The following is a 26,494-nucleotide window of genomic DNA, read 5'->3' as shown; positions in this document are numbered from 1 at the left end:
ATTCAGTTGGGTAAGACTCCCCATCTTCTTGGAGCAAACACATTATGGGACAGAAATCATCAGAGCAGTATAATGAAATCCTTGTGCTTAATTTTTTTATGATGTGTAAGTTAATTCTAGACAGTGGTATTATGTAGCAAAATTAAAAAGTCAAAATCAAAACCTTATTCCTGAAAATGTGAGTGCTACAAGTCCTGGTGAGAGAACCAGGGAGGAGATTTTGATTGTGGGGCCACTTTCTAAGGAGTTAAATATAGTTTGTAGCAACAGAGAACCTATATGATTATGGAAAATGCTTTACTAAGTCCCACTTTTTTCCCATTACACAGATTCAATTAAATCCGTTTGAACAAGAAAGAATTATAAAAATAGTAATTATATCCTACCAGCTAATTATTTTCCTCTTTAGGATGAATGAGTTGTAACAGAAGCAAGCAATATAATTAGCAAGCTTCCTGACTATTTGTTTTCATGCATATGTTTACTTATTTGTCCTATGTCCTTCCACAAAGCAGCTAAAGTGACACTATTATTCATTTTTAGTGTTTTTATTCCTAATTTATTATCCAAGAGACCCTAGTTCTCTTGGAAATGAAATGTATGTTAACTTGAGAGGATTTTTGCCTTTAAAAAGTTTTGGACTTCTCGGAATCAGACCAGAGACCCTGCATCTTATAGAAGAAAAAGTAGGTCCAAACTTTCAACTTGTTGGCTTAGGATCAGACTTCCTTAACAGGACTCCCATAGCCCAAGAAATAAAAGCAAGAATCAACAACTGGGATAGATTCAAACTAAAAAGCTTTCTCTCAGCAAAGGAAACTATCAGTAATGTGAAGAGAGAGCCTACAGAGTGGGAGAATATCTTTGCCGCTCATACTTCAGATAGAGCGCTAATATCCTGAATCTATAAAGAACTCAAAAAACTCTACACCAAGAATACAAATAATCCAATCAACAAATGGGCAAAGGAAATGAACAGACACTTCACAGAAGAAGATGTACAAACAATCAACAGATATATGAAAAAATGTTCAACATCTCTAGTAATAAGAGAAATGCAAATCAAAACTACCCTAAGATTTCATCTCACCCCAATTAGAATGGCGATTATCAAGAACATAAGCAACAATAGGTGTTGGCGAGGATGTGGGGAAAAAGGTACACTCATACATTGCTGGTGGGGTTGCAAACTAGTGCAGCCCCTCTGGAAAGCAGTATGGAGATTCCTCAGAAAGCTTGGAATGGAACCACCATTTGACCCAGCTATCCCACTCCTTGGCCTATACCCAAAGGACTTAAAATCAGCGTACTACAGAGATACAGCCACATCAATGTTCATAGCTGCTGAATTCACTATAGCCAGATTGTGGAACCAACCTAGATGCCCTTCAGTTGATGAATGGATAAAGAAACTGTGGCATATATATACAATGGAATATTACTCGGCCATGAGGAATGACAAAATTATGGCATTCGCAGGCAAATGGATGAAATTGGAGGATATCATGCTAAGTGAGATAAGCCAATCTCAAAAAACTAAAGGACGAATGATCTCGCTGATAAGCGGATGAGGACATATGGGGGGGATAGGAGGGGTTAGTGTTAGGGTTAGGGTTAGGTTTAGGGTTAGGGATAAGGAGAGTGCTAAGAATGGAGGAAGGACTGTATAGAGGGAAAAGAGGGGTGGGAGGGGTGGGGGGGGGAAGGGAAAAAAATAACAGAATGAATCAAACAACATTGCCCTATGTAAATTTATGATTTTTAATATAAAAAATGGCAAAAAAAAAGTTTTGGAATTAAATAACAAACTCTCTTATGAAAGAACAACAGCAGAAAACGCAAGTTCTCCAAATCCTTCAAAAACACAAGTTCTCCAAATCCTTCAAAAACACAAGTTCTCCAAATCCTTCAAAAAATGCAGTCTAAATCCCAAGACACTCTTGTGTCTATTGGGGTTAGCAACTGGGGAGTTTAAATAAAGTAACAAGAACAATAAATGACCAACAATTTCTATCATCAGGGATGATGGGAAAACAAAACTCAATTTTAACATTTTCAGACAATTCTCAGCCTCTCTCTCAGGCCTCCTTTGTGTCTTCACCCTACTCCACCCTTTATTTACCTTTGCAGTGAGGAGATTGCCCTTATGGTTAAATTTCAAGATCCTGGAGTACATTTCTGCCTGTTTTGATCTTAGTTTGGGTCACATGCTTTCCCCCATCTATTCCTATGAATATTTATGTAAAAGCACTAAATAAATACTTACTTTCTTATTAACTGTACAAAAACATTCAACTTGGTTTTAAGTGATCAACCCACTACAATGAACCACTCACTCCCCTTGAAATCACTGGAAATAAATATTCTGTGGATAAGAACACCAGTCTGGTGATGATCTTTTTTGATCACTTAGAAAGTTTTTTTTTTTGTTTTGTTTTGTTTTTTTTTTAATGTGAAAGTAGAGCAGTGTGACCTGTAATGTAATGATCATTCTCCGGGTGGTACATGTGCCATGACTACGTATATATTTTCACGTGCACCTGAAGGCTATAAAAGGGTGCACTCCAGGAAGTGGCAGCATTCGAGTGGAAATAGGAATGGGGACCTGCATTTTCTGCCTCCTATACTTATATCCTATTTGAATTTTTACACTGAGCAGGTATTACTGTTTTAATTAATAATTTAAGAACTATAAATGTGATTATTTCTAACATTCCAAATTTAAGATGATAACATGATGAAATAATAGCACCACCACTGACTTGAAAGTTTTAAAAAATATTTTTCACAGTAGTATTTTCAATTCAATGATACACTTGGGGCTGTTTACTTCTACTGGATGAGTAATTGAAAACAAAAAAGTAAAATTTCTCCAAATCACTATTACATAAAGTGATTACTACATTAGGTTTGTATATGTTGGCTCAGAGTTCTGATTATAGACTTCCAGTTTAGTTCTATGTCTGTGACTAGGATTATAACCTTTAATATTGTTACTGGAGATCTTGTACAAATCAATCAACTAGCTATTCATTGAATCTCTTCTCCTTGTCAAGCCCTGAGCTGGGCACTGAGGTTAGAGATGGGTAAATGTGAGTCTCCCTCAGTAACCCAAACTAACCTTTATTGTATACTTTCCATGCCTCCGGCACTGGTGTTTAATTATTTATATACGTTAACTCCTTTCACCTTCACAACACCTCTATAAGATAGAAATATTATTAACCTCATTTTACAAATTAAGACACCGAGACACATAGATTACAAACACCCAAGGCTGCACACATGGGACCTAGGGTAGCAGCCATTTGAATTCCAGAGGTCTAACTCTGACTCAGTAGTCCATACCCTTAAACCATGACCTCATAGTACCTTCCAGATCATAATCTAGTAGAAGGAGTTTTATGAGTAAATATTTATTTCAACAATTGGAACAATTTGCATTTCCAATGATAGAAAGTTAAGTACCAAAGATAAGGTCTATGCATATAAAGGAAGGCCTGGGAGGCTTTTAAAATGATGTAGATGTTGTTCTGTTAACATAAAAACAAATCACTTCTTATTATAAGTGGAAGCTATTATAACACTATTTATAATGTGTTTCGAACTTTGTAAAAAAAAAAAAAACTTTATAATTAAAGGTCAAAGTTGGACTCATAAATAGCATCCACCTACCTGTGGCCCAAAGGTGGTTACATAAGGGATTCAGGTCAGAACATTGGCGTGCCCTTCACTGATTACTGCACTTTCCCCCACCGAGCCTGGTAGGACTTCACCCATCTCCCCAACAGAGCCCCAGGCAGCCACCACCCGTCAGTCCCAGGTGGTTCTTGAGATGAATTCTCTTGGCTTTTGAGTACTCACTACCGTCCATCTATTCACCTAATACTTTCGTTCTCTCTTATATCTAATATGATTCTCTTGTCCGAACTCTTCGTGTCTGTGTGTCCTTCTTTTCCGTGTACTCTTGTCACTGCTTCCTCTGGAGGGGACCAATGCTATTTCCTCACATGGCAGGAGGGACAGAAGAGATGGAAGGAACAGATCCACCCTACTTGTACACTGGATCCTAATTTGCTACTGCTATTGTTGCTGTCTTCCACATCATCACCTTTTCCTTTTTTATTAGATCATTCACTTAAACATACAGATATGCTCTAATATCTACAATTGTTTTTTAAATTTTACTTTTTAAATTTTTATTTATTTATGTTTATTATTTTTACAGACACATTTTGATTCATCGTACACAAATGTGGTACAACCCTTCATTTCTATGGCTGTACACAATGTAGATTCACACCACTGGTGTAATCATACATGTACATAGGGTAATGATGTCTGTCTCAGTCTGCTGTTTTTCCTTCCCCCACCCGCTCCTGCCCCATTTTCCTCTACGCAATCCAAATCTCCTTCATTCTCTCCGCTTACGATGGTTTTTATAAGGTCATCTGTAGATACCGCATTCTCTCTCTAGCATCGCTCTTACAACACACCTCTTCGATGGAGCTGTACACCATCTCTTTCTGCTTCCTCACCCTCCCATTTTGCCCTCTCCAGCCCTTTTATAAAGCCCTTTTATAAAGTGCTAATTCCACCCATGAGCACTCTGCCCTCACTGTTTAATCACCTCCTAAAAGTCCCACCTCTTAACACTCTCACTGTGTCAGTCAGCTTTTTCATTGCTGTGACCAAAACACCTGACAAGAACAACTTATTTGGGGCTCATGGCTTCAGAGATCTCCATCCATACCACTCCATGGCTCTGGGCCCCAGTAGAGGCAGCACACCAGGGAGGAAGGGCCTAGCAGAGGAGAGCTGCTCAGTTCCTGGTGGAGTCAAGAAGCAAAGAGAGACACGGAGGGGGAATATCCCCAGTGACCCACCTGCCCATAGTTACCACCCAATCAATTCATTCAAAGTAGGATGGCTGATTGGGTTACAGCTCTTATAATCCAGTCATTTCACCTCTGAATATTCCCGCATAGTTTACCTCTGAGTATCTCAACTGTATAGCCTCATTAACTTGTCTGAGGTAATTAAAATGAAAAGCAGTGGACGGTGCCACTTTAAAAAAGGCAATCCATATTTACCGTTTCTGCAACGTGTCCCAGGAAGAGGGTACTATGATTATGTAATCTGTATGCCTGATTTTCTTAGACTAGAGAAGGAGCAATCTGATGTAATTCCATTTCATTAGTGTATTTCCTCAATAAGAAAATTCTTGTATAAATGGCTGAGATACACACATGCGTATACACACACACACACACACACACCAAAGAAAGCGCCTAATGTAAATGAATACATGGGCTGTGCATGGTGGTGCATACCTGTAATCCCAGAAACTCCATAGGCTGAGGCAGGAAGATCACAAGTTCAAAGCCAGCCTCAGCAACTTAAGGAGACCCTGTCTCAAAATGAAAAAAAAGGGCTGGGGCTATAGCTCAGTGGTTAATGACTCCTGGGTTTATCCCTGATACCCAAAACAATAATAATAATTAAAAAAAATAAATGAATACATGGTATTATGTTTTGTACATTGACCTCCTATGAATTTGGTGAGCATGCCTTTGTTCCCCAAACTTAGTCATTTTTGAGACTGCTTTTAAGGTCACTTCCCTAGACCTATGGAGAACTTTGATGACTCTTCCACCAATGCAATGATGCCTCATAAGATTCTACCAGAAGCTGCTAACTAGTTTCTCTCTCTCTTTCATAAAAGCTTAACAGCTGGATATAGTGAATAGTTACAAGAGGCTCCCAAACATGGATCTCATCTGGATGATTCTCAGGTCCAAACAGCCCTTTCTAGAGCTGACAGCAGGGAGTGCAGTTTTTTCCCACAGCAGGACCCATTTTCTAGCTTTAGCGTTGTGGTCATAACTTCTGAGACCCCAGACTTTGAATTCTCTTCAATGCAAAGATGTCACCCTGTGCATTTGGGTTCATATTGCCTCATCTAAGAGTCATTTGGAAAACTAATTCCTAGGTTTTCTTTGATCATTTTATTAATCGTATCAGGGAAATTGAGCACACCTTACAGTGCAATATTAAAATTATGTCGGATTTTCCCTGGTGGAGTAGCATCACGTCTCTCAGTTTCTTCTGTCAAATCTTTATCTTTGCACTTCAGCTTCTAGTCCTTCCTTCTTCCACTGTGTTACCTCCCAGTAGATGGGCAACTGGGTTGTATGATGATGTCCTTTTATTTGTCTGAGATTCACCAAGCTGTTAATAGAATGTAATTGGTGAGCATTTAACATATTAGTGCTGAAAAATAATGAGAGTGTTATGATGCAAAAGACCCACTTACAGGTAGGCACTTGTGAGTGAAGCCTGACCACAGCATTCTTCCATTATGAGCATCCTGTGGGCTGAGTCACAGGCTTGGGTTTAAGGTTAAAACACTCTTCTGTGGGAAAATGATCACCTAAAAAGAATAATTTATATCTACATATATAAATATATATACATTTTTAATCCCAGAAGTTTCAAAAGATAAGCCACTTCCCTAACTATAAGACATATAAAAAAACAGTTTCACTATTTTGATTTTTCTGTTGAATATCCAAAGGCATTCTGAAAGCTCCCATCTTCAGGGTTAACAACGAGCAACACAATATACTGTCACAGATGATCCCTTTAAAACACAGTCTTCTTCTCATTACAATTTAAATTTTTCTTCTGATTCGCCATGTATCAAATCTCTGGTTCCTCCAGTGATTCTTGTGTCCTTGGCTGCCTCTCTATTCTGCCTTTGAACTGTTCTTTAGATTCTAAGTGACTGTTAGGGAGATGCTTCCTGAATTTCTCTTTAGAGCTGTGCATACACCTGTGAGGAGGCCAGAGGACTGTTGGGTACATGCAGCTCAGGCACTACCCCTCAGCCTGTGGCCCCAGCTCCAAACTGCCCTTGCCTGCTGTGAGCTCTTGGTCCAGAAATTCCTGGATGACAGTGGCGGAAACCGCTGTCTTGACAATATGTGTTTTTATGACCATAGAACATTGCATGCCTTGCTTTAACAGAAAAGGTCTCTAACCACCCTAAGATTCCATCTCACCCCAATTAGAATGGCGATTATCAAAAATACAAGCAACAACAGGTGTTGGCAAGGATGTGGGGAGAAAGGTACACTCATACATTGCTGGTGGGGCTGCAAATTAGTGCAGCCACTCTGGAAAGCAGTGTGGAGATTCCTTAGAAAACTTGGAATGGTACCACCATTTGACCCAGCTATCCCACTCCTTGGCCTATACCCAAAGGACTTAAAATCAGCATACTACAGAGATACAGCCACATCAATGTTCATAGCTGCTCAATTCACAATAGCCAGATTGTGGAACCAACCTAGATGCCCTTCAATTGATGAGTGGATAAAGAAACTGTGGTATATATATACAGTGGAATATTACTCTGCCATAAAGAATGATAAAATTATGGCATTTGCAGGCAAATGGATGAAATTGGAGAATATCATGCTAAGTGAGATAAGCCAGTCTCAAAAAACTAAAGGACGAATGATCTCGCTGATAAGTGGATGATGACACATAAGGGGGGGGTGGCAGGGGTTAGTGTTAGGGTTAGGGTTAGGGAGGGGGGCAAGAATGGAGGAAGGAAGGAGTGTATAGAGGGAAAAGAGGGGTGGGGGTGGGGGGAAGGGAAAAAATAACAGAATGAATCAAACAACATTACCCTATGTAAATTTATGATTGCACAAATGGTATGCCTTTACACCATGTACAAACAGAGAAACAACATGTATCCCATTTGTTTACAATAAAAAAAAAAAAAAAGAAAAGATCTCTAGTAGGGTCGGCTGTAAAAGAAAACTCCATAAATAAATACCTTCCCAGCAATAGCATTGGCAAGGGGAAAGAACTTCACAGCTCTGTGTGTTTATACCTCACTTCGTTCCCTGCAGCATCTGAAGTGATTTGTAAGAGTATGTAAACGTCTCACAAGAAAGTGCACACGTAAGAGTGAAAAGGGATGAAAACAAGGGCGGGGGCATAAGACAGAGCCAGGAGCAAGCTTTTAAAAAATGCTTAAATAAAAAAAAAGAACTTCCACTATTGGGTCCCATTTTGGCTCGAAATGATCTAATAGTGCTCTACCATCTAGTGACATCACCCCCAAAAGTCCATTTGCTTATGAATATGTTTTAGGGTGAGGGGTGAAAATACAGGGGCATCTAGTCAACTCATTTTTCATTTGGCTTCCCGTAGGAGTAGATTCTAACATATCTGGAATAGAGAACATCCTGGACTCTGTCCTTCACATAATCTTCCTCAAATATTGTACTTTGGAGACAAGAAACTCGTAAATATTGGAAGTCATTGAATTCAAAATCTAGGCTGGCTTGAACTGCCAAGAACAGAACCTTCAAAACGTATGAAGCTGCTCTGTGTCTCTCCTTTCAGAGTCTGACAGCTCAGAAGATTTATCTATTCTTGCTGTCTCCATTTCTTCACTTCCCCCTCACTCCTAAAACTATTCTAATCTGGTTTCCACCCCCACCATCTCGCTAAAAGCTAATCTTGCTAAGGTCCTGAAAGCACTTTTCAATTCACATTTTGCTTGGACTCCAGCAACATTTGGAAGTGGACTCTTCTCTCCCTCTTAAAATTCTCTATGCCCTTGATTTTCCAGACACCACACTTTCAAGGTGATCTCCCTCTTCGATCAATCCTCTTACATACTTCTTCTCCATCTCTGCTTCTTTTCCACTCGACCCTTCAACATTAGTTTTCCTTGGGATTCCCTTCTGAAACTGGGAACTCCAGATCCAAGAAAATTGGACCAGCAAAATTTTAGATCAGAATTGTACACCAGCAAAAATCACAGACCAGCAAAAAATCTTTCCAGTGCTTCTGAGTCCTGTAGTATAGAATTGTGGGCAGTTCTCTTTAACTGAGTAGAGGCAGCAGAAGACACAGGTTATTGACTTGGTCAACTTCTATTCCAAACTCCTGCTATCTTTCTTTGACTTCAGACCCAGGGAAATTAGGAGTTACCATTCCTAACTGCCTTGCAGCCAGGATTTCAAATGTGATTTAAGCTTCATCAGTGAGAGGTAGTCATGTGAAATTTGAACTTGTACCTGAGTTAGGTGAAAAGAGAGGCAGCAGTGCTGAAGCAACGCAGTTAGTGATTTGAGGTATTAGTGGACATTCCAAGGCTCTGGAGCCAACAGTTTTGGGGGTGGGCTTCCGGTTGCCTGCACTGCTCTATGATAGTGTGTTCCTAAGTGCAGTGATTTTTGTGGTAGCCACCTGGTTCCCAGAAGTTGGCTTAATAAAGCCCATCAGGAAAAAACTTCCCAAGGCTTGCAGTTGGATCATAGAGATCAGGGGTTATCTTTCAGGGAAGTTCCAGATATTGTTTCTTGGAACTTTCAGGAATTTTCTGATTCTATAGAAATATGGACACCTGGTTGATTTACTATTATCTGGGATACTTTACAACTCTGTACCATAGAAATTCACTTGCAGCAAACTATAGAAATGCAAATAATTCTTATCCATAGCAAATATTAATTTCTTTTCTGATAGATATACAATAAATTTTTGTCCTGGGGAAACAATAACCCCAAACATTATATTTTTATTGACCTAAAGCTATACCGACATAGAAGTTGCTAGCCATATGTAGTTATTGAACACCTGTCACAAAAATTTGAACTGATATGTATTGTAAGTGTAAAATGCATATTAGATTACAAAGACTCAATATGAAAAAGAATATAATTTTGTTGATTTTATCTTGAAATAATATTGTGAATATATTGGATTAAGTAAAATATGTTTAAAAGTTAATTTTACCTATTGTTTTTACTTTTTAAATGTAACACCTAGAAAATTTTAAATTATACATGAGATTTGCATTATAGTTCTCCTGAATAATGCTGTCCCCAAAATTTTAACCAGCTTTACATCTATTAGCAAGTTGATTCAAACATTCCTAATTATATCTAAGTATATATATGCACGCAGGTATGTATACACATATACACGTATGTATACTTGCATACAAGTGTGATGTATGTGTGTGTGTGTGTGTGTGTGTGTGTGTGTGTATCTCTAAATTTTCCTTTGAACCAGACTTAATATCTTACAGGGGTTGGGGATGTGCTCAGCCGTAGAGCACTTTCCTATGATGTACAAGGTGCTGGGTTTGATTCCCAGCATCACAACAAACAAACAAACAAACAAATGTTAAACCCCCAGATTTCCTTATTAACTAAATTATTGAATAATATCTTTGATACACATCATTTTATATTCGCATAATGGCTATTTTTATACTTTAGCACCCATATCTGCAAAGTTGCTCCAACAGGCCCAGTCTGAATTTGTTCTTCAGCCCTCCCAGGGATGTTTAAAGACCTAATTCCCTTTATTAAATTCCATTCTAAAATAGCTAAAGTGATTTTCATTAGCTATTACTGCACCCTGGCTGATAAAATAGCTAAAATTGTAGTCAAAAATTGTAGCTAAAAATTCTTTAATGTTTACTCCTTTCTAGATACTGTGTTAAGCACTTTACGAGATTCTCATTCAATCCATGCCAACTCTTTGAGATAGACAATATATTCTTCGTTTTACGGATAGGCACTGAGAGTTTAAGAAACTTGCTCAGTATGAACACATAAAAAGTGATAGGTGGATTCATACCCAAGCATAATGATTCTATAATTCCACTATTAACAAGTTGATTCCAACATTCTTAAATATATCTAAGTGTATACACACATACACACACACACATATGTATACATACACACACATTCTACCAGCACCTATTTTCTTTCCACTAAATGAAAGAGAAATGAGAGCTAATATGTCATTTTGTGGACCTAAAAGCTGTGTTGTATCAAGGGAACTAGGGGTTATAGTCATGAACTCACTTGTTTTGCCTTCTTTGCTACGAGGCCATTCCATTCAAACTGATTCTCAGAATCCTGGACCAAGCTCATGCCTGGGAAACTCTTCCAGACTCTCACCCAACTGAGGAGGTTGAATGGCATCCCATTTCCCACTGCCAAGAGGCACCTCTGCCAAGACCAAGAGAGCTTACTAGTAGAATCGCACTGGAAGTGTGTGACTCTAAGGGTCATAGTTTTATCTTTGACAGAGAACAATTACACTTTAATAATGGTTATTAAGGGACCACTGTGTGACAGATTGCATTAGTTCATAAGAAATAGTCTGACCAGAATGGCAATTATCAAGAATACAAGTGACAACAAATGTTGGCAAGGATGTGGGGGAAAAGGTACACTCATACATTGCTGGTGGGACTGCAAATTGGTGTAACCACTCTGGAAAACAGTGTGGAGATTCCTCAGAAAACTTGGAATGGAACCACCCTTTGACCCAGCTTTCCTCCTCCTCAGTGAAGAACTTAAAATCAGCATACTCCAGTGATGCAGCCACATCAATGTCTATAGCAGGTCAATTCACAATAGCTAAGCTACAGAACCAACATAGTGCCCTTCAAGAGATGAATGGATAAAGAAAATATGGTGTATATACACAATGGGATATTACTCAGCAATAAAGGAAAAATGAAATTATGGCATTTGCTGGTAAATGAATGGAACTGGAGACTATCATACTAAGTAAAATAAGCCAGTCCCCCAAAACCAAAAGCTGAATGTTCTCTCTGATATGCAGATGCTAACACACAATAAGGGCAGGGCAGGGAATAGAAGTTCATTGGATTAGACAAAGGGGGATGACGGGAAGGGGGAGATGGGAAAGACAATAGAATGAATTGGACATAACTTTCCTATGTTCATATGTGAATACACAACCAGTGTAACTCCATATCATGTTCAACCACAAGAATGGGATCCTAATTAGAATATTATACTCCATGAATGTATAATATGTCAAAATACATTCTACTAGCATGTACATCTAAAAAGAACAAATTTTAAAAATGATCTGACCTCTTCCTATGACCTATAAATTTTCCCTTTAATTCTTTCAAAGCTCAGTGAGTTCAGCAACAGTACCCTCTTTTTAAAGACGAGGAATCTGGTCTCAGGTTAATTATGGATATCCTGGAGTTTCCTGGATAATTGTCGAACCCTTCACTTATCATGGGCTACATGTCTGGCAAATATTTTAGACATATCAAAATACCATTGATAATAGTCTACTGTATTATTTGTCCACATGTAACCAAATAAAGAAACTTGTTTAAGAAAGGAAAATAGCAAAAATATCGCATACTGTTTTTCCATTATTAATGCTACCTTAAAAGCTTGAAATGGGCAGGCAACTCAATATTTTCCAACATGCACCACATTAACTTTTAATTCATTATCTGTCTTTTCCTACTGTCTGCTTTCTTGCTGTGGTCTATGTTTTATACTGGTGCTGCAGAGATATCTGAAAGGATTATGATGCCCCACTTTAGTCCCAGGAAATAGAACTGCTATGAATTATTGATAGTGTTGGCTTTCTAGTGCTTTAATTTCACCTCTTTGTTTCAGACAAGGATATTGGTTAAATGGGATTTTTTTATATCACCCCAGGAGCTTACTACATTCTTCAGGAAATATTGACTTGAATTATAGAAAAGACATCCTGTGTTGATTTCTACTTCTATATATGATGTATTCTCCATACATTCCACTCTCCCACATCCTTGCTCAGTGGTAGGTTAATAGGACGGTTTTCAGTGTAAGCTTCTCAGTGCCCATGGGACTCCTCAAGGCGCTTGAGTTGTAGCTGGAGGGGAAAGAAATCTGTGCTAGAGGGGGTTTCTGCATACACACACACACACACACACACACACACACACACACACACACACAAAACCATTCTCTAGCTTCAGAGAAGAACTTTACTTATCCCCCTACAAAAATTATGTTGGAAGGAAAAAACAGATTCTTTTTTAGAAAGCTTGAAAATCCTGGATTAATACAATAAATGCAATAGTAGATATTTGTTCATCTTTGAGAAAATTAGAAAAAAAAAGTCCAAGGACTTTTACCCAATATCTGAGTATGTACAGCAAAGCACTGGATTTGACAGAAGATGGTGGCATGTCATGTGACAGGCTTGCAGGATGGACTTCGTCCTCCTGTGGTGTCATAAGAATTACTCCACATGCTGAGCGAAGTCAGTTCCCAGGTTTATTTATATCATGAGTAAAATCAAAACGACAATACATACACTAAAATTGGGGGTGGGGACTGGCAAAAATGAATGAACCAATTCCATCAGTCAGATTGGTTCACTGCTTATATTCAGATCCATAGGTCTCCAATGTCCTCTGAGAGGATGAATATGCATCTTACTTCTGTTATTTCGTAGGGGACTACCATAAATAAAATATTTTATCATTTTCTGGAATAAGAACAACTATTTTTCTTTGAATTTTATTGTTTAATTTCTTTCTATTGGTGCATTAAAATCATACATAATAGTGGAATTCATTGTTAGATATTCGTACATGCACATAATACAGTTTGGTCAGTCTCCTTCCCCAGTACTTCCCATTGCCATTCTCCCTGAACTCCTTCCTCTACTCTTTTCCCTTCTAAATTCATGAGATCATCCCCTCTTTTCCCCTTTTTTCTCTTTATATTCTACATATGAGAAAAAACATATGACCCTTGAGTTTCTGAACAGGCTTATTCACTCAACACAATACTCTCATGTTCTATCCATTTTCCTGCAAATGATAAAATTTCATTCTTCTTTCTGACTGAATAAAATTCCACTTGTTTATCTATACCATGTTTTCTTCATCCATTCATCTGCTGACAGATACCTAGACTGGCTCCATAATTTGGCTATTGTGAATTATACTGTTATAAACATGGTTATTCATGTATCACTATAGTACGCTAACTTCAATTCTTTTAGAAAAATATTGAGAAGTGATGTACCTGGGTCATATGGTGGTTCCATTCCTAGTCATTTGAGGAAACTCCATACTGAGTTCCATAAAGTGGTTGTACTAATTTATAATCCCACCAACAGTATATAAGGGTTCCTCCCCCTGCATCCTCTTCTGCATTTATTAATATTTGTATTCTTGATGATTGCCATCCTAACTGGAGTGAGATGAAATCTCAGTGTAGTTTTAATTTGCATTTCCTTGCTTGCTGAAGCTATTGAACATTTTTGCATATATTTGTTGGTTATTTGTATTTCTTCTTTTGAAATGTGTCTGTTGAGATCATTTGCCCACTTATTGGTTGGGTTATTTGGGTTTTTGGTATTAAGTTTTTTTAAGTTCTTTATATATTCTGGATATTAATTTTTGGTCGGAAGAATAGCTGGAAAAGATTTTCTCCCATTCTATGGGTTCTCTTTTCATGTCCTTAATTTTTTCCTTTGCTGCACAGAAGCCTTTGAATTTGATGCCATCCCATTCATTAACTCTTGGCATTATTTCCAGAGCTTTTAGGGATCCTACTGAGAAAGTCATTGCCTGCTGGAGTGTTGACCCTGTTTTGTTCTAGCAGTTGCAAAGTTTCTGGTGTAATAGGAGCAATTATTATTATTTTTTTTTTTTAACTTGCAAAGAGTATTTTAAAAGTAGAAATTTTGTTTTGCGTGAGATAAAATCAAAGATAAATGGCCATGGTCACATCTTTTCATATGTGAATAATGTGGGGCCTTAGAAATGCCCCTCCACCCATGCATGGAAAGTGTAGACATGATGAAGTCACAGTAGTGACAGAGAATCATTTATTCAGCATGTATTTGTTGACTACCCCCTATCACTAGGCATTGTGCTAGCTATTAGAGATCTAATAGTGAGAGAGTTTGTTTGTTTGTTTTTTTTTTTGAGGAGTCCGGGTGCGGGGGGGGGGGGGGGGGGGGGGGGGATCAAATCCAGGGCTCTCACATGCCAGGCAAGTGCTCTCCCACTGTGGAGGAGGTGCATAATAAACACAGACACAATTATATAAACAGCAATTTACAGAATGTGATAATTGCCCTGATGCTGTAACAATGTGGAGGTGGGTCCCTTTTCACATAGGGGCAGTCAAGAAGGGCCCCTGGGAGGGCAGTAACCTAAGTGTATTGTAGAAGGCCACAGCTGGCCTCTCCGCTGCCTGCCAGGACCATACATGTGTGGCATTTACAGTATTTGATGGCTAAATATGTACCATCTGCCCCAAAGAATTAGAATTTGTAGAAACCCTGAGGGGACCAACAGTTGGTCCCCCTATCACTAGGCCTGAACAGGAACAACAACAACAAAAAAGCCAGCACAATGAATTTATTAAATAAATTGATTTTTCTTTGGGCATTTAACATTTATCAACAAGCACTATTTTTATTTATTTATTTATTTGTTTGTTTATAATGCAAAGATAGCCCAAAGGATTCTTAAAAGTAATATATGCAAGATAATTGTCCATTGCCATTCCATATAAAATTCTTTTCACAACTGTGTATAATCCTCATTTGACCTGTAAGAAATGCATTCAAAATGAAATCCTTTCTTGTAATGTTACTTTATAATTATTAAAGACAATATGATTTTGGTAAAGTAATAAAATAGGCTTTGCAGAAATTAGTTTCATTTTAAACATGTCTATGTAAGATCTTTAAGATCTATTACAGTAAAGGAGACATGGCTATCAAGTAACATGACTTCTGTCAACAGACTTTTGCAATTTTATTTTTTGGCTTTTACTAGCTAAATCTTAAGTTTAATTAAAAAAAAAAGTTGGTCAGTGGATTACTTGTCTTAAATAGAAATACCTGCAAGATACATGATCATAAACAGATTCAGATTTATAGCAGAAATGTTAGACTTCCACCTCTTTCAAGCACATATAATTCATCCATACATCCAACCATCCATTCAATATTTATCAACTCTACTAAACTAATAGGTAAAATATGTAGAAGCCAGAGCAGCAGATCATGCTTGTGCTGGCCTCATGGCTGGGTGAACACTCTTCATGTTCCTTCTCTCTGCACAGTCCCTACAGCAGGTACGTTGGAAAACATGGCTAAAGAACCAAGTAACATAGAGAGCAATTTTAAATCATTCAGTGGATGTGATAAAACAGAATTAATTCAGGAAAAAATACATGGGATGGTTCATAGGTGAACTATAGGAACCCCAAAGAGACGAAAACTATTATACTATTGGTGAAGTTCAGTAAGACAATTGATTATAACAACATATAATTACATTCCTTATATACTAGTTTAAAAACATGAATGACTAATAAAAGTCTTGTTCAAAGCAGTAAGAAAAATAGAATATAACTAAGCAAAATTTTGTCAAGAAATGTATAGGACTTGAATGAAGGAAGACTACAGGTCTGGGGATATAGCTCATTTGGTAAAATACTTGCCTTGCAAGCACAAGGCCCTGGGTTCAATCCCCAGCACAGTGAAAAAAGAAAAAAGAAAGACTACAAAATTTTAGCAAAGAACTTGAAGATGTGAACGAAAGTAGAGAAAATTTTTGTTGTTGGTAACAAGATTAAATGTTGTTAGTATGTCAGTTCTCTCTAAATTATTTTTAGATTTTAAAAGAGGATGCGAAGGGATTGGGTAAAATCATGCTACAATCTAGTAGACCATATGAGATAAACAAGGACACTTAAAAACTGAAGAATAATGAAGTAGGAATGTAGGAACTACTGGAAATTAAAAATATTTTTTAAAGCTATAATAATTAAATAGCTTCATACTGGTTCAAAGATCAACCAAAGATCAATGGAGCCAAGTAGAAGGTCTAGAAACAGATCCAGTCATATACACACATTTAGTATATGAGCAGAGTTGCATTTGCATTTAAAATCTGTAGGGAAAAATAAGTTATTCACTGAAGATGCTAGGTAAAAGGTCTTGCCATTCAGAATTAAGGCATCTTTTTCACACCATGCAATCACATAATTCCAGATGGTCTAAAGATATAAAGATAAAATCATACTTTAAGTTCAAGATGTAATATTTTGAACACGTGAATTTACCTCTGCTTCCCTCTACTTATCAATAAAAAGAGTTTTTAAGAGGTTTAAACACATACATGGTCAAAGAATGGGAGAGAAAGCTACGGCAACAAAACTCTGAAAACCAGAAAGCAATTGAGCAGGAGGTAGTGCAAACCAGAGTTTTAAGCCTGTAGTGAGGAAAGCTAAGAAATAGCCCAGTTAACATAGTGGAAACACTCTAAGGTTTAGGTCACTGGGCACAAAGGTGGGGCTAAAAGTGAACTGACTCCCAATCTGTTTTAAGAAGCAGTAAAGCAACCCAGGCAGAAGTCAGAGTTTCATTCTCCAGAGTGGGTCTTAGGGGCATATCTGAGAAAGATATAGTGCTGAAAATAGGGGATTCAGTGAAAGGGAGTCACTGCATGTTGAGACCTTATATTAGTGAGCGTTCTAGCACCATAATAAAATATCTGAGATAAACAATTTACAAAGAGAATTTATGAACCTCATGTATTTGGAGGTTTCAGTCCATGACTGATTGGCCCAGTTATTTTGGGCCTGTTGTGAGGCGGGACATTATGGCAGGAGTATGTGTTAGATCAATCACTTCATGGTCAGGAAGCACAAGAGAAAGGAAGAGACAGCAGTCTCACGACACTTCAAGGGCACAATTCCAAATGACCTAAAGACCCCACACTAGGCCCTGCCTCCTAAAGGTTCTATTTCCTCCCAATAGTGCCACCCTAGGGGCCAACCTTTTAATGCATGGAACTTTGAGGACATTTAAGATCCAAACTATAGCAGGCCTTAACATTCCCAGGTTCCCAGAAAATACATCATCAGATTTTTACCCTTTAGGCAGGAAATCTGATGTGAATTCCCTGAAGAATCTGAACCAAGAAAAAAAATATGTTAAGATACCAAACTCAGAGGCTTCCCAGTGAGATGGGTTATTCAGCTCACCCTTGTAAACCTAGAACAACCCAGGAGAAAGCCAAGAGAAAGGTCCATTGCAGATTGGGGATGGGGGAGTCTCATATTCCATCACTCAGTCCAGGAAACATCTAATTGAATTGTTAAATATACTCTCAGATGGATTATCCCTAGTGAGAAACCTTTAGCCCAGGCATTGACCCCTGGCTCCATGGTTTTGACCAGCCTTGCAGGACAGAGGTCTAAGGAAACACAAGTCTAACATTAAGGGCCCTCATTGCTCTTTAGCTTTTCTTTCCTTTTAGTTAATATTTGTTAACTCCTGTAGCAATTATTACATCTTTTTCACTTACTTAATCCCTGAACTCTACCTCCACCTCACTTATTCTCAGTAAATTACCTTGCCTCCCACATTACTGAGAAAATGAATGCTATCTCGTGTGAATGTCTCTTCATATCCAAATTGCCCTCGAATTTTTCTACCCATTATCTTCTCTTCTAGCTAGAGGAGATTTGTCCTATTTGTTTTCTAAACATAGTAAGTGTGCCTATCTCTTAATCCTGTTTTATCCATCTTGCCCTGGGCTTTGTCCCACCCATGGTCACTCCCTTGTCTTGCATTCCCTTTGCCTACATGTGAGAGTATGTGTATTGAATGCCACAGGCCACTCAGTTTCCCCTTCAGGACTGAAAGACTCATTCACCCAGATGCCCTCAACCATCGGCCCAATCCAGGAATTACCTCAACAGAAGAAAGTCACCTTGCTGAAGGTCACATCTCCTCTGGGCAGCACTCCTCTAATGAGTGGTTCATGTGGGAGATAAAGACACACCCCTTGCTCCTTTACTTGGGACACCTTAACTGTGAAGGGTCTTCCAGCTTCAGAGCTTCTCACAGATTAACAGATCTTCACTGGGACTGTATCATTGCTGTTCTCAGCCCAGACCTGTCTCCTTTTTTTACCTCTCCCAAGTTGCTAAACTCTACAGCATTTTCTAATTAACTTCCTTCATACTCATCTCTGTCTCAGAGTCTGCATCCCAGGGTCCTTTCCAATGACAATGTGTCTGTGTAATATGGACATTTAATAGTTTGTTAGGTGGTACCAAGCTGTGCTTTAAAAAAACTGCACAAATTCGCATTCCCTTCAACAATGTAGAAAAGTGCCTCTTTTCCCATACCTGGCTCTGGTAGATATCATTGTACTTTTAAATCTTTACCATTTCAAAGTGACAGATAAAATATATTGGCTATTTATATTTCTTTCCCTTTCATTTGCCTATGTTCTTTGCCCACTTTATATTGTATGACCATCTTGTATATGGATGTGTGTGTGTGTGTGTGTGTATTGATTTTTAAGTACACCTTGTATAATAAGAAAATTGGAGTAAGTTTTCCAGCTTGCTGCTGTTTTGGCTTTATGGGTTTCTTTTGGTCATACAACAATTCTATGTTTGTCATTAGTTAGTGTTATCAATATTTTTCCTATGCCTCTTGGTTTCTGTCATACTTAAATTGGCATTCCCCATTCTAAGATTTGCAAAATTCACTAATATTTTCTTTAGAACTTAGTTCAAATTCCTTTGCTATCACAAAGATGTATCCTAGCACCTTGACTAAAGCCAACTCCTCTAATTCCTCTCTTCCTTTATACAAAGCACATTGCAGATTATATTCTGCCTTACATTACCGATATTTTTAGTTTTCAAACCCATCTATTAGACTGTAACTTATTGAGGGAAGGAATTCCACTTTAAATATTCATGTATGCCTTCAGTACCTACAATAGCCCTTGCATAAAGTGCTACATAAATATTTAGTGAATTGATTAACTGGTACTGATTGTTTATGTGGTTCTTTCTGCCACACAATGCTCATTAATAAGACATACATTTGTGTGGTTTTTTTTCCTCCAGCTAGCTATTTTCTTTTACTAGATGAACTCTTAGTTCCTCCATCTCCAGACCTGAGCCATACTTGTCAAGGGCTGACTGAAAGAGCAGCACATGAAGAGTGAGGTCTCAGGGCTTGAGACAGGTGACCAGAATATTCCTAGGTGAGTAGGCAAGTCAGGGGAGGTGGTTCCTAGCAGCAGGGATGGTAAGTGTGGAGCCATGATACCAAGTAGCCTTCCTCCCCACAGTGTAAATGGAGCTAAACCTCCCAGTGCCACAACTGTTCTGTCCCTATGTGTGTCACAGATTCCTCCTTGGCCATACATTTAGCCAGTGAAGTTGTTGATGGTGTGGAGGATCAGATACAGGTAGATAGTCAAGTCTCTCGATTAATTCAATAGCACTGAGTTACCAGCTCAGATGGATTAGTCATTGCAGTTCCTATGCCCACTAGTCCTAGTCTTGGATGTGCTCGTCCCAGTTCCTCTCCTCTCATTCTCTTTTGGGCCTATTTAAGTATGGCTTCCATTCCACCAAAACTGCTTTTTGTCAAGGTCACCAGTGCTCTGCACTTCTCTAAACTAACGGTTGGTTCTGAGTTCTAACCTTACTTACCGGCCAGCAGCATCGGCCTGGTTGATTCCTTTCTGCTCCCTGGGAGCTCCATTTGGCTCCCAGGATACTACACTCTCCCAGTTCTTCTCAGACCTCACTGCATGGTGTTTGTCCTCCTGTTCTGGTTCTTCCTGAGCTTCTTGCCCTCTTAACATTAGAGGACCCAAAGTGCAGTCATGGAACCCTTCTCTTTTCTATCTGTATTCATTTTCCTGATGATCCCAGTCATTCGTTTGGTTTTCAATACTGATCTGTCTGCTGACAGACTCCAAATTTCATTTCCTCTAGTCAGACTCACAGATCCAACTGCCTCCTCAACATCTCACTTGCATTTCTAATAGACATCTCAAGCTTAACATTCCACAACTGAATTTCTGTTCTTCTCCCAGAGTCTGCTCCTCTTACAGTCTCTCCACTTCAGTAAATGACAACCCCATCCAACTAGTTATCACAAACTCTGGTGTCATCCTTCACGCCTCTCCCTTCTCACGCCCACCTCCAATCTGTCAGCAAATCTACTCACTATACCTCAAAGTACATTCAGAATCTGACCACTTACCACACCACTGCTCACCCTGAGCAATTATTTCTTCTGTCCTCTCTTTCCGCCTCAAATCACCTGAGCGATAGACTATGACTTACAGGCTTGTGTGGAATAGAAGAAATAATACATGTAAAGCACTTAACATAGTGCTGAGCAAACAGTGCTCTCATTATTTCTGCCTTTTTTTTTTTCTGTAAGATTTCATGATCTAACTAGTAAAACCAAAGCCATAAGCTCTTTTTCATAAAAACGGAATTTTATTCTTCAACACATGAAACTTCCATTTTTAAGTTTTCAACTAAATGAGTTAAAGACAATGAAATGTGTTACTGTGTTGATGGTTTAGCTTCCAAAGAGAAGAAAAGTCAAAATTAACTTTGCCTGGTAAATCATTCACGAATAAGAACCAAAAAAGGATTGAAGAAGCACGATGACAATTTGAATCATTCAAATTCTTCTCTAGCTCAATTAAGAGTAATTTTCAACAGATCAGAAAGCTTTGTCACAGCTTGGATATTTCTAATCCCAGGTCATAAGAGATTATTGCACAGAAGGATACAGCACTGGCTTCACAATCTGAAATAACTTTGGGAATAGGAAGAGACTCACAGAATGTTTCTACAAGAGCAGCTGCCTAATAGCCATCACTTGTATAAAGCAACCTCATATTATTAACCCAAAGTACCACTAAATCTATCATCCCAACTAATTATTAACAGGTAGAAAGATTCTGGAAAATCTCCATCAGTACTGTCTGAGTTGTTAGCAATACAAAATAGGTCTGAATTATATAGAAAACATCTCAGGTAAATACTCAGTAGGATAAACCATTGCTCTGAATAAGCAGAAAAATGGTTTCAGGACATTTAGCTTGTTCTTTAATGCAGTCACTTTGCTAAGATACACAGAAAATATAATATTTGAATACATAAGAAAAACAATCATCTAATTTCATTTTAATGGTTTTGGAAAATCATATTTATTCTTTATTTTTTCAGAAATTGTCTTGATATACATACACATATACACATGCACACACACATATACACACACACATACATATACATATAAAACTTCTACCATGTGCTAGGTAATAAGAAAACAATGGTGAATTGTTTTATATGTATTTCTTTATGAAAATATTTTGATCTTTTTGTGTGGAAGAGCTAGGTAATAGTGACCTTAGAGTATTTTAAGAGGGGGGAATAATCTTACTATGAAATCATCAGGAATTGACCTTGTTAATATATTATTAGTTTTTCTTTGTGTTTAATTATATATCCTACTTTGTAGTGTTCTTAGAATAATACACAAAATGTAAACAAATTTATATATTACAGTATATGCAAAAGTTACTTAGTAAGTGTGAACTCCCATTAAATCTACTATATTAATTGATCCACATAAATTTTGTATGCTAATTACTCTTTTTTTTTTTTTTTTTTTTTTAGGAAGTCCTGGCTGAGCAAGGTTGGGAGTCCTAGTTCTCGAATTGATCGTGCAGACTTTTCTAATGAAAAAACCATCTCTAAACTTGAATACTCTAATTTTAGTATTCGCTACTAATGGAAGAGAGATAAAATTGTAATGCTTACATTGCACAAGACACCATATATTCTGAAGTTCATATTCTAGAATAATAGTGGCAGAGTCGGATATAAAAGAAGGAACTTTCTATTATGAAAACTATAGAACTATATGTAACTAAAAATGTCTGACACTGAAATAATTTTGCTCAACTATGTTTTTAACAAGCAAAAACATAATATTCTAAGATAAAAGTACAATTACAAAATATTTAATGTGAACATTCAATTTAAGCTTGTCTCATGAAATTTTTAATTTCGATGAACATTAGCATACACGTTATTTAGCTAGACATAAAGTTAACCATCCAAAACTATTTTTAGGTATTACTGTCTGTAGTGAATTCTAATGCCTTCTGAATATGATTTATTAAAGTTGAGAAATCTGTTATTGGAGTCTTTAAAAGAACCAGTGGTTGAAATAAATGTATGTGATGATCAATATAACCTTAAAATAATATCAATAAAGAATTAATTTTTAAAATTCTGATTAAATGTAAACATGAGTCATACTTAAGTGGGAGCTACTTATTGTCTTCTTTGAACTATGTTGTTCTTTATACTGAAGAGTCAGACTTGGTGAAAGCAGCTGTAAGTGCTCACAATTTCAGCATAGTAAGTAAGTAGCAAGATTCTTATTTACTACCCTCAATGGATTTCCTAGTAACCAGAAAAGGAACTGAAAGTCTAAACAAATCATGCAATACTATCCCCTAAACTTAGGCTATCATTTGGGTGTCTTCAAATGTAAGTGATAACTAACAACAGATTATTTTAAGGGGAAAGTTTCTTTCTGTATCATAGAATTACAATATTGAAAAAGGAAGACCTCTAATGGAAAACACTGGGAAAATTCCAATGTTGTAGGTATGTCTTAGTGCATATTCATCAATGATTTCCAATTTTTTATAACAACAGAATCCATCATTAAAATAAAAATTTGTATGGAATTGAATACAAAAAACATGTAAGAAAAATAGAACAACTGGTGTAATTGAAATAGGGGTGGGGGAGCAAACCCCGGGACCCTGCACATTGGTCTCTCCCTCCTTCTTTCTTTCTATTTCAAATCCCTTAGGAGTGCAGGTTGGAAATTATCATTTTATATACAAAACAAATGTCCACTGCTATACTTAAGGCATGGAGAAAAAAATTCAGGCCTCTCTCCTCTACCTGCTGCAAGGTAAGAATTAAGAGGAGGTGAACAGTGGGCTAAATTTGTTCACTGGAAAAGTTAACTTCATGGAAAGTAAAATAGATACCAAATATTTAATAGACAATACAACATAGGGAATGGCTTTCCAAATATGCTTAAAGGAACAGAGAACATTGCTGTTGTTTAGTATATATGTTGAATATTATATATGAGAATCTGTTGAGTTATTCATTTGGATTTTGCTCTTCTACTTGCTCACTCCAGGTTCCAGGAAGGTGGACAAGTCTTTGTGTTCCCTTATCTCAGAGGGTTTTGGTGTCAAATGCTCCTGAAGACAATTTTTCTTCCAAGGTTTTATTTTAAAAAGTGACTTATGTGTTGAGAAAGATAAACATTGTGGCTTTAAGCGGGTAAAAGAGAAGCAGAAATGGTGAGAGCCAAGGGGACAAGGAAATTGACTTTAGAAAGAGAGCAAAGGCCGTACCTTTTCCAAGTCATGGAGACCTGCACCTTTCTTTCCTGCAACACCTCTAGGGATGGCTAAGCTGAGAGGGGAGCAGGATCCCAGGCTTAGGTGCTCTCCTTCCTAGGAAGGTTCTGTCCCCAAAAGTACTGCAAAGCATTCTACAAGCACCACAGTGGCTTCAAGGGACCATGGTAATAGTCCCTAGGATAGTTACTGATTTACAGTGGAGGTCAGAGAGATCTTTCCTGAATGTTTCTCTACATAAGACCTGTGAGGTCTTTCTGAGAGTGGGTCCAATGCACCAGAGAGAACTAAGATTTCACTTCTCAACTCCCAGACGGGAGGGGGCTTGAAGGCTCAATGTGATCTTGGGAAAATGAAACAGACACTTTTTCACACTCAAGTTTGAAAACAGTCTTATTTCTCTACATATACAAAGGTTAAATGATTTTTTAAAAAAAGTTATCTCAGAATTAACACCAATATATCACTTTTTATTGTTCTGATCACCTTTTGTGGTTTCCTTCTCAACTTCCTTTATAAGAAAATCACACTTTGCTGGAACACTTTTCTAACTGCACAAAATGAATCACACTAATCAAGAGTACTTAACGATCAATAGGTAATTCTATTGCTGAGTGGGAAATATTGTCAAAAATGATTGAAAAATAGGTGTTCATGAAAAGATAGAACAAGAGGGATAAGGATAAAGCAATATAAAAATGTGTTAAGTAGACCAGATAACACAACTTAACAGCAAACTTGGTATGTCAAATTTCATATTGAACTTACACAGGGAATTTTTAATTTACAAATTGCATTGTATATAATAACATGTCTTGATTGGATTATTTTTCTCAGAATTGTTTTTAAAACCAAGAAAAAAAATTAAGCAAAAGATAGATACCTAATGCAGTAACTATCAATGAGGGGTCTCAACATTCCATATACCCATACCCATTATCCCTCAAGAAACAACCAGAATCACAAGGGGCATGATTTGTAGATGCATATTTTTTTCATATTTGTATAAAAGTACCTATCTTTTTAAAAAAGTACTTGAGAAGTAAAACTCAGTAGGATCTTCTTGGCTAGAGGGTACATGCAAAAGACAGATTCTTACCCAGCTGGACACACAGAAGGGATAGGGGTGTGGGAGAGATATGGGAATTTTCTTTTGGGAAGGGTATAGACTTCTCAGCCAGAGAGGAAGCAATCCAAGTTTTATCTGAGACTGGAAATCTCTAAGTACAGAGGAATATCCTGTGACCAGGAGAATTCTGGGTAGATTTTTGTGTTGCCAAAGGGCAGACAAGAACCAAAGGAGGGAATGAACAGATGGCGAGTGAATTTGGGCAACAATATCCAATAATTTAATGTTGCTGGAAGTGATTCATCATTTTTATGACTAAAACAAAATGTTTTTAAAATGGGTTCTCACTATAGTTGCTCAGGTTGATCTCAAATTCCTGGACTCAAGTGACCCTCTTGCCTCACCTCCCAACAGCTAGGACTACAGGTGTGTATCACTGCATCTAGCAATGGCTAAATATTTTCAACTTTGTCTAGTGAAGGGATTTTTTTCAGAAGCATACATCTTTAAACTCATAAAAAAACTAAATAGAAAACCAGAATTCATGTCTAAAAATTAGCTTGTTTTTGAAAATATATAGGCCACAAATATATTTTATATATGGTAACCCTCTATAGTGTCTGTTGATGTAGACATCAAAGAATGTTCTCTCTTTAGTTTAAAGGAAGAATTTTCACATCTGGAACTCATTTCAGGAACTAAATGCAGGTGGCATTTAGGAGTCAGAAGACCTGCATTCTGGGCCTGTCCATCCACTAATTTGTAATGTGTCCTGGTATCCCCCACTGCAAAATCAAGAAGTTAGACTAAGGTAGGACTTCTTACAAGGTTCCAGTGAGCCAGAGGACTCCAAGGGATGGTGCCATGAGAATTATATAAGTCCAAAGAGAGATGAGCAGTTTGATCTTGGCTTCACTTTAATCATCTGTAAGACATCTTTTAAGAATTCTAGGGCTGGGGCACAGCTCAGTAGTAAAGCATTTGCCTAGAATGCATGAGGCCCTGGGTTCCACCCCAGCACTGAACAAAGAATTCTGCCTCAAAGAAACAACCAAAATAACAAAAAAGACACCAAATTTAATATAAAGGGTGTTCTTTTCTAAATTTCCATAAATGCTAAACTCACATATATTTCCTATTCTTATGATTACTTCTGTCAAGCCAGCATGGCAAGTATATTTAACTTCAAGTCATTTCCATCAAAAATATATCGTGAGAATTACTATTGGAAATAATTTCTTATTCTTCATGGTGTTTTCCTTAAAGATCCA

General features: G+C 37.5%; 1 protein-coding gene across 11 annotated transcripts in view; it reads left to right on the top strand.

Annotated features, from left to right (window-relative positions):
* Nucleotides 1–22,993, top strand: part of ACYP2 (acylphosphatase 2) — a 156,354-nt gene extending 133,361 nt beyond the window's left edge. For 7 of the 11 annotated variants that reach the window (XM_079110250.1, XM_079110251.1, XM_079110248.1 and 4 more), the window contains one exon: nt 22,374–22,993. Coding sequence is in view for 6 of the 11 variants with exons in the window: in XM_079110248.1 (XP_078966374.1) it covers nt 22,374–22,488 (115 nt within the window). In the remaining 5 variants the exon portion in view is untranslated. Of the gene's footprint in view, nt 1–19,788; nt 19,925–22,373 lie in introns of all 11 variants that reach the window. The other 4 variants (XR_013759101.1, XR_013759102.1, XM_079110249.1 and 1 more) reach the window with 2 other exon arrangements.
* Nucleotides 22,994–26,494: the final 3,501 nt, after the last annotated feature.

Source organism: Sciurus vulgaris (assembly GCF_902686455.1).
Source record: "Sciurus vulgaris genome assembly, chromosome: 14".
NCBI lineage: Eukaryota > Metazoa > Chordata > Mammalia > Rodentia > Sciuridae > Sciurus > Sciurus vulgaris.
The sequence above is the reverse complement of the archived record's forward strand: the minus strand, read 5'-3'. Positions and strand labels throughout refer to the sequence as shown.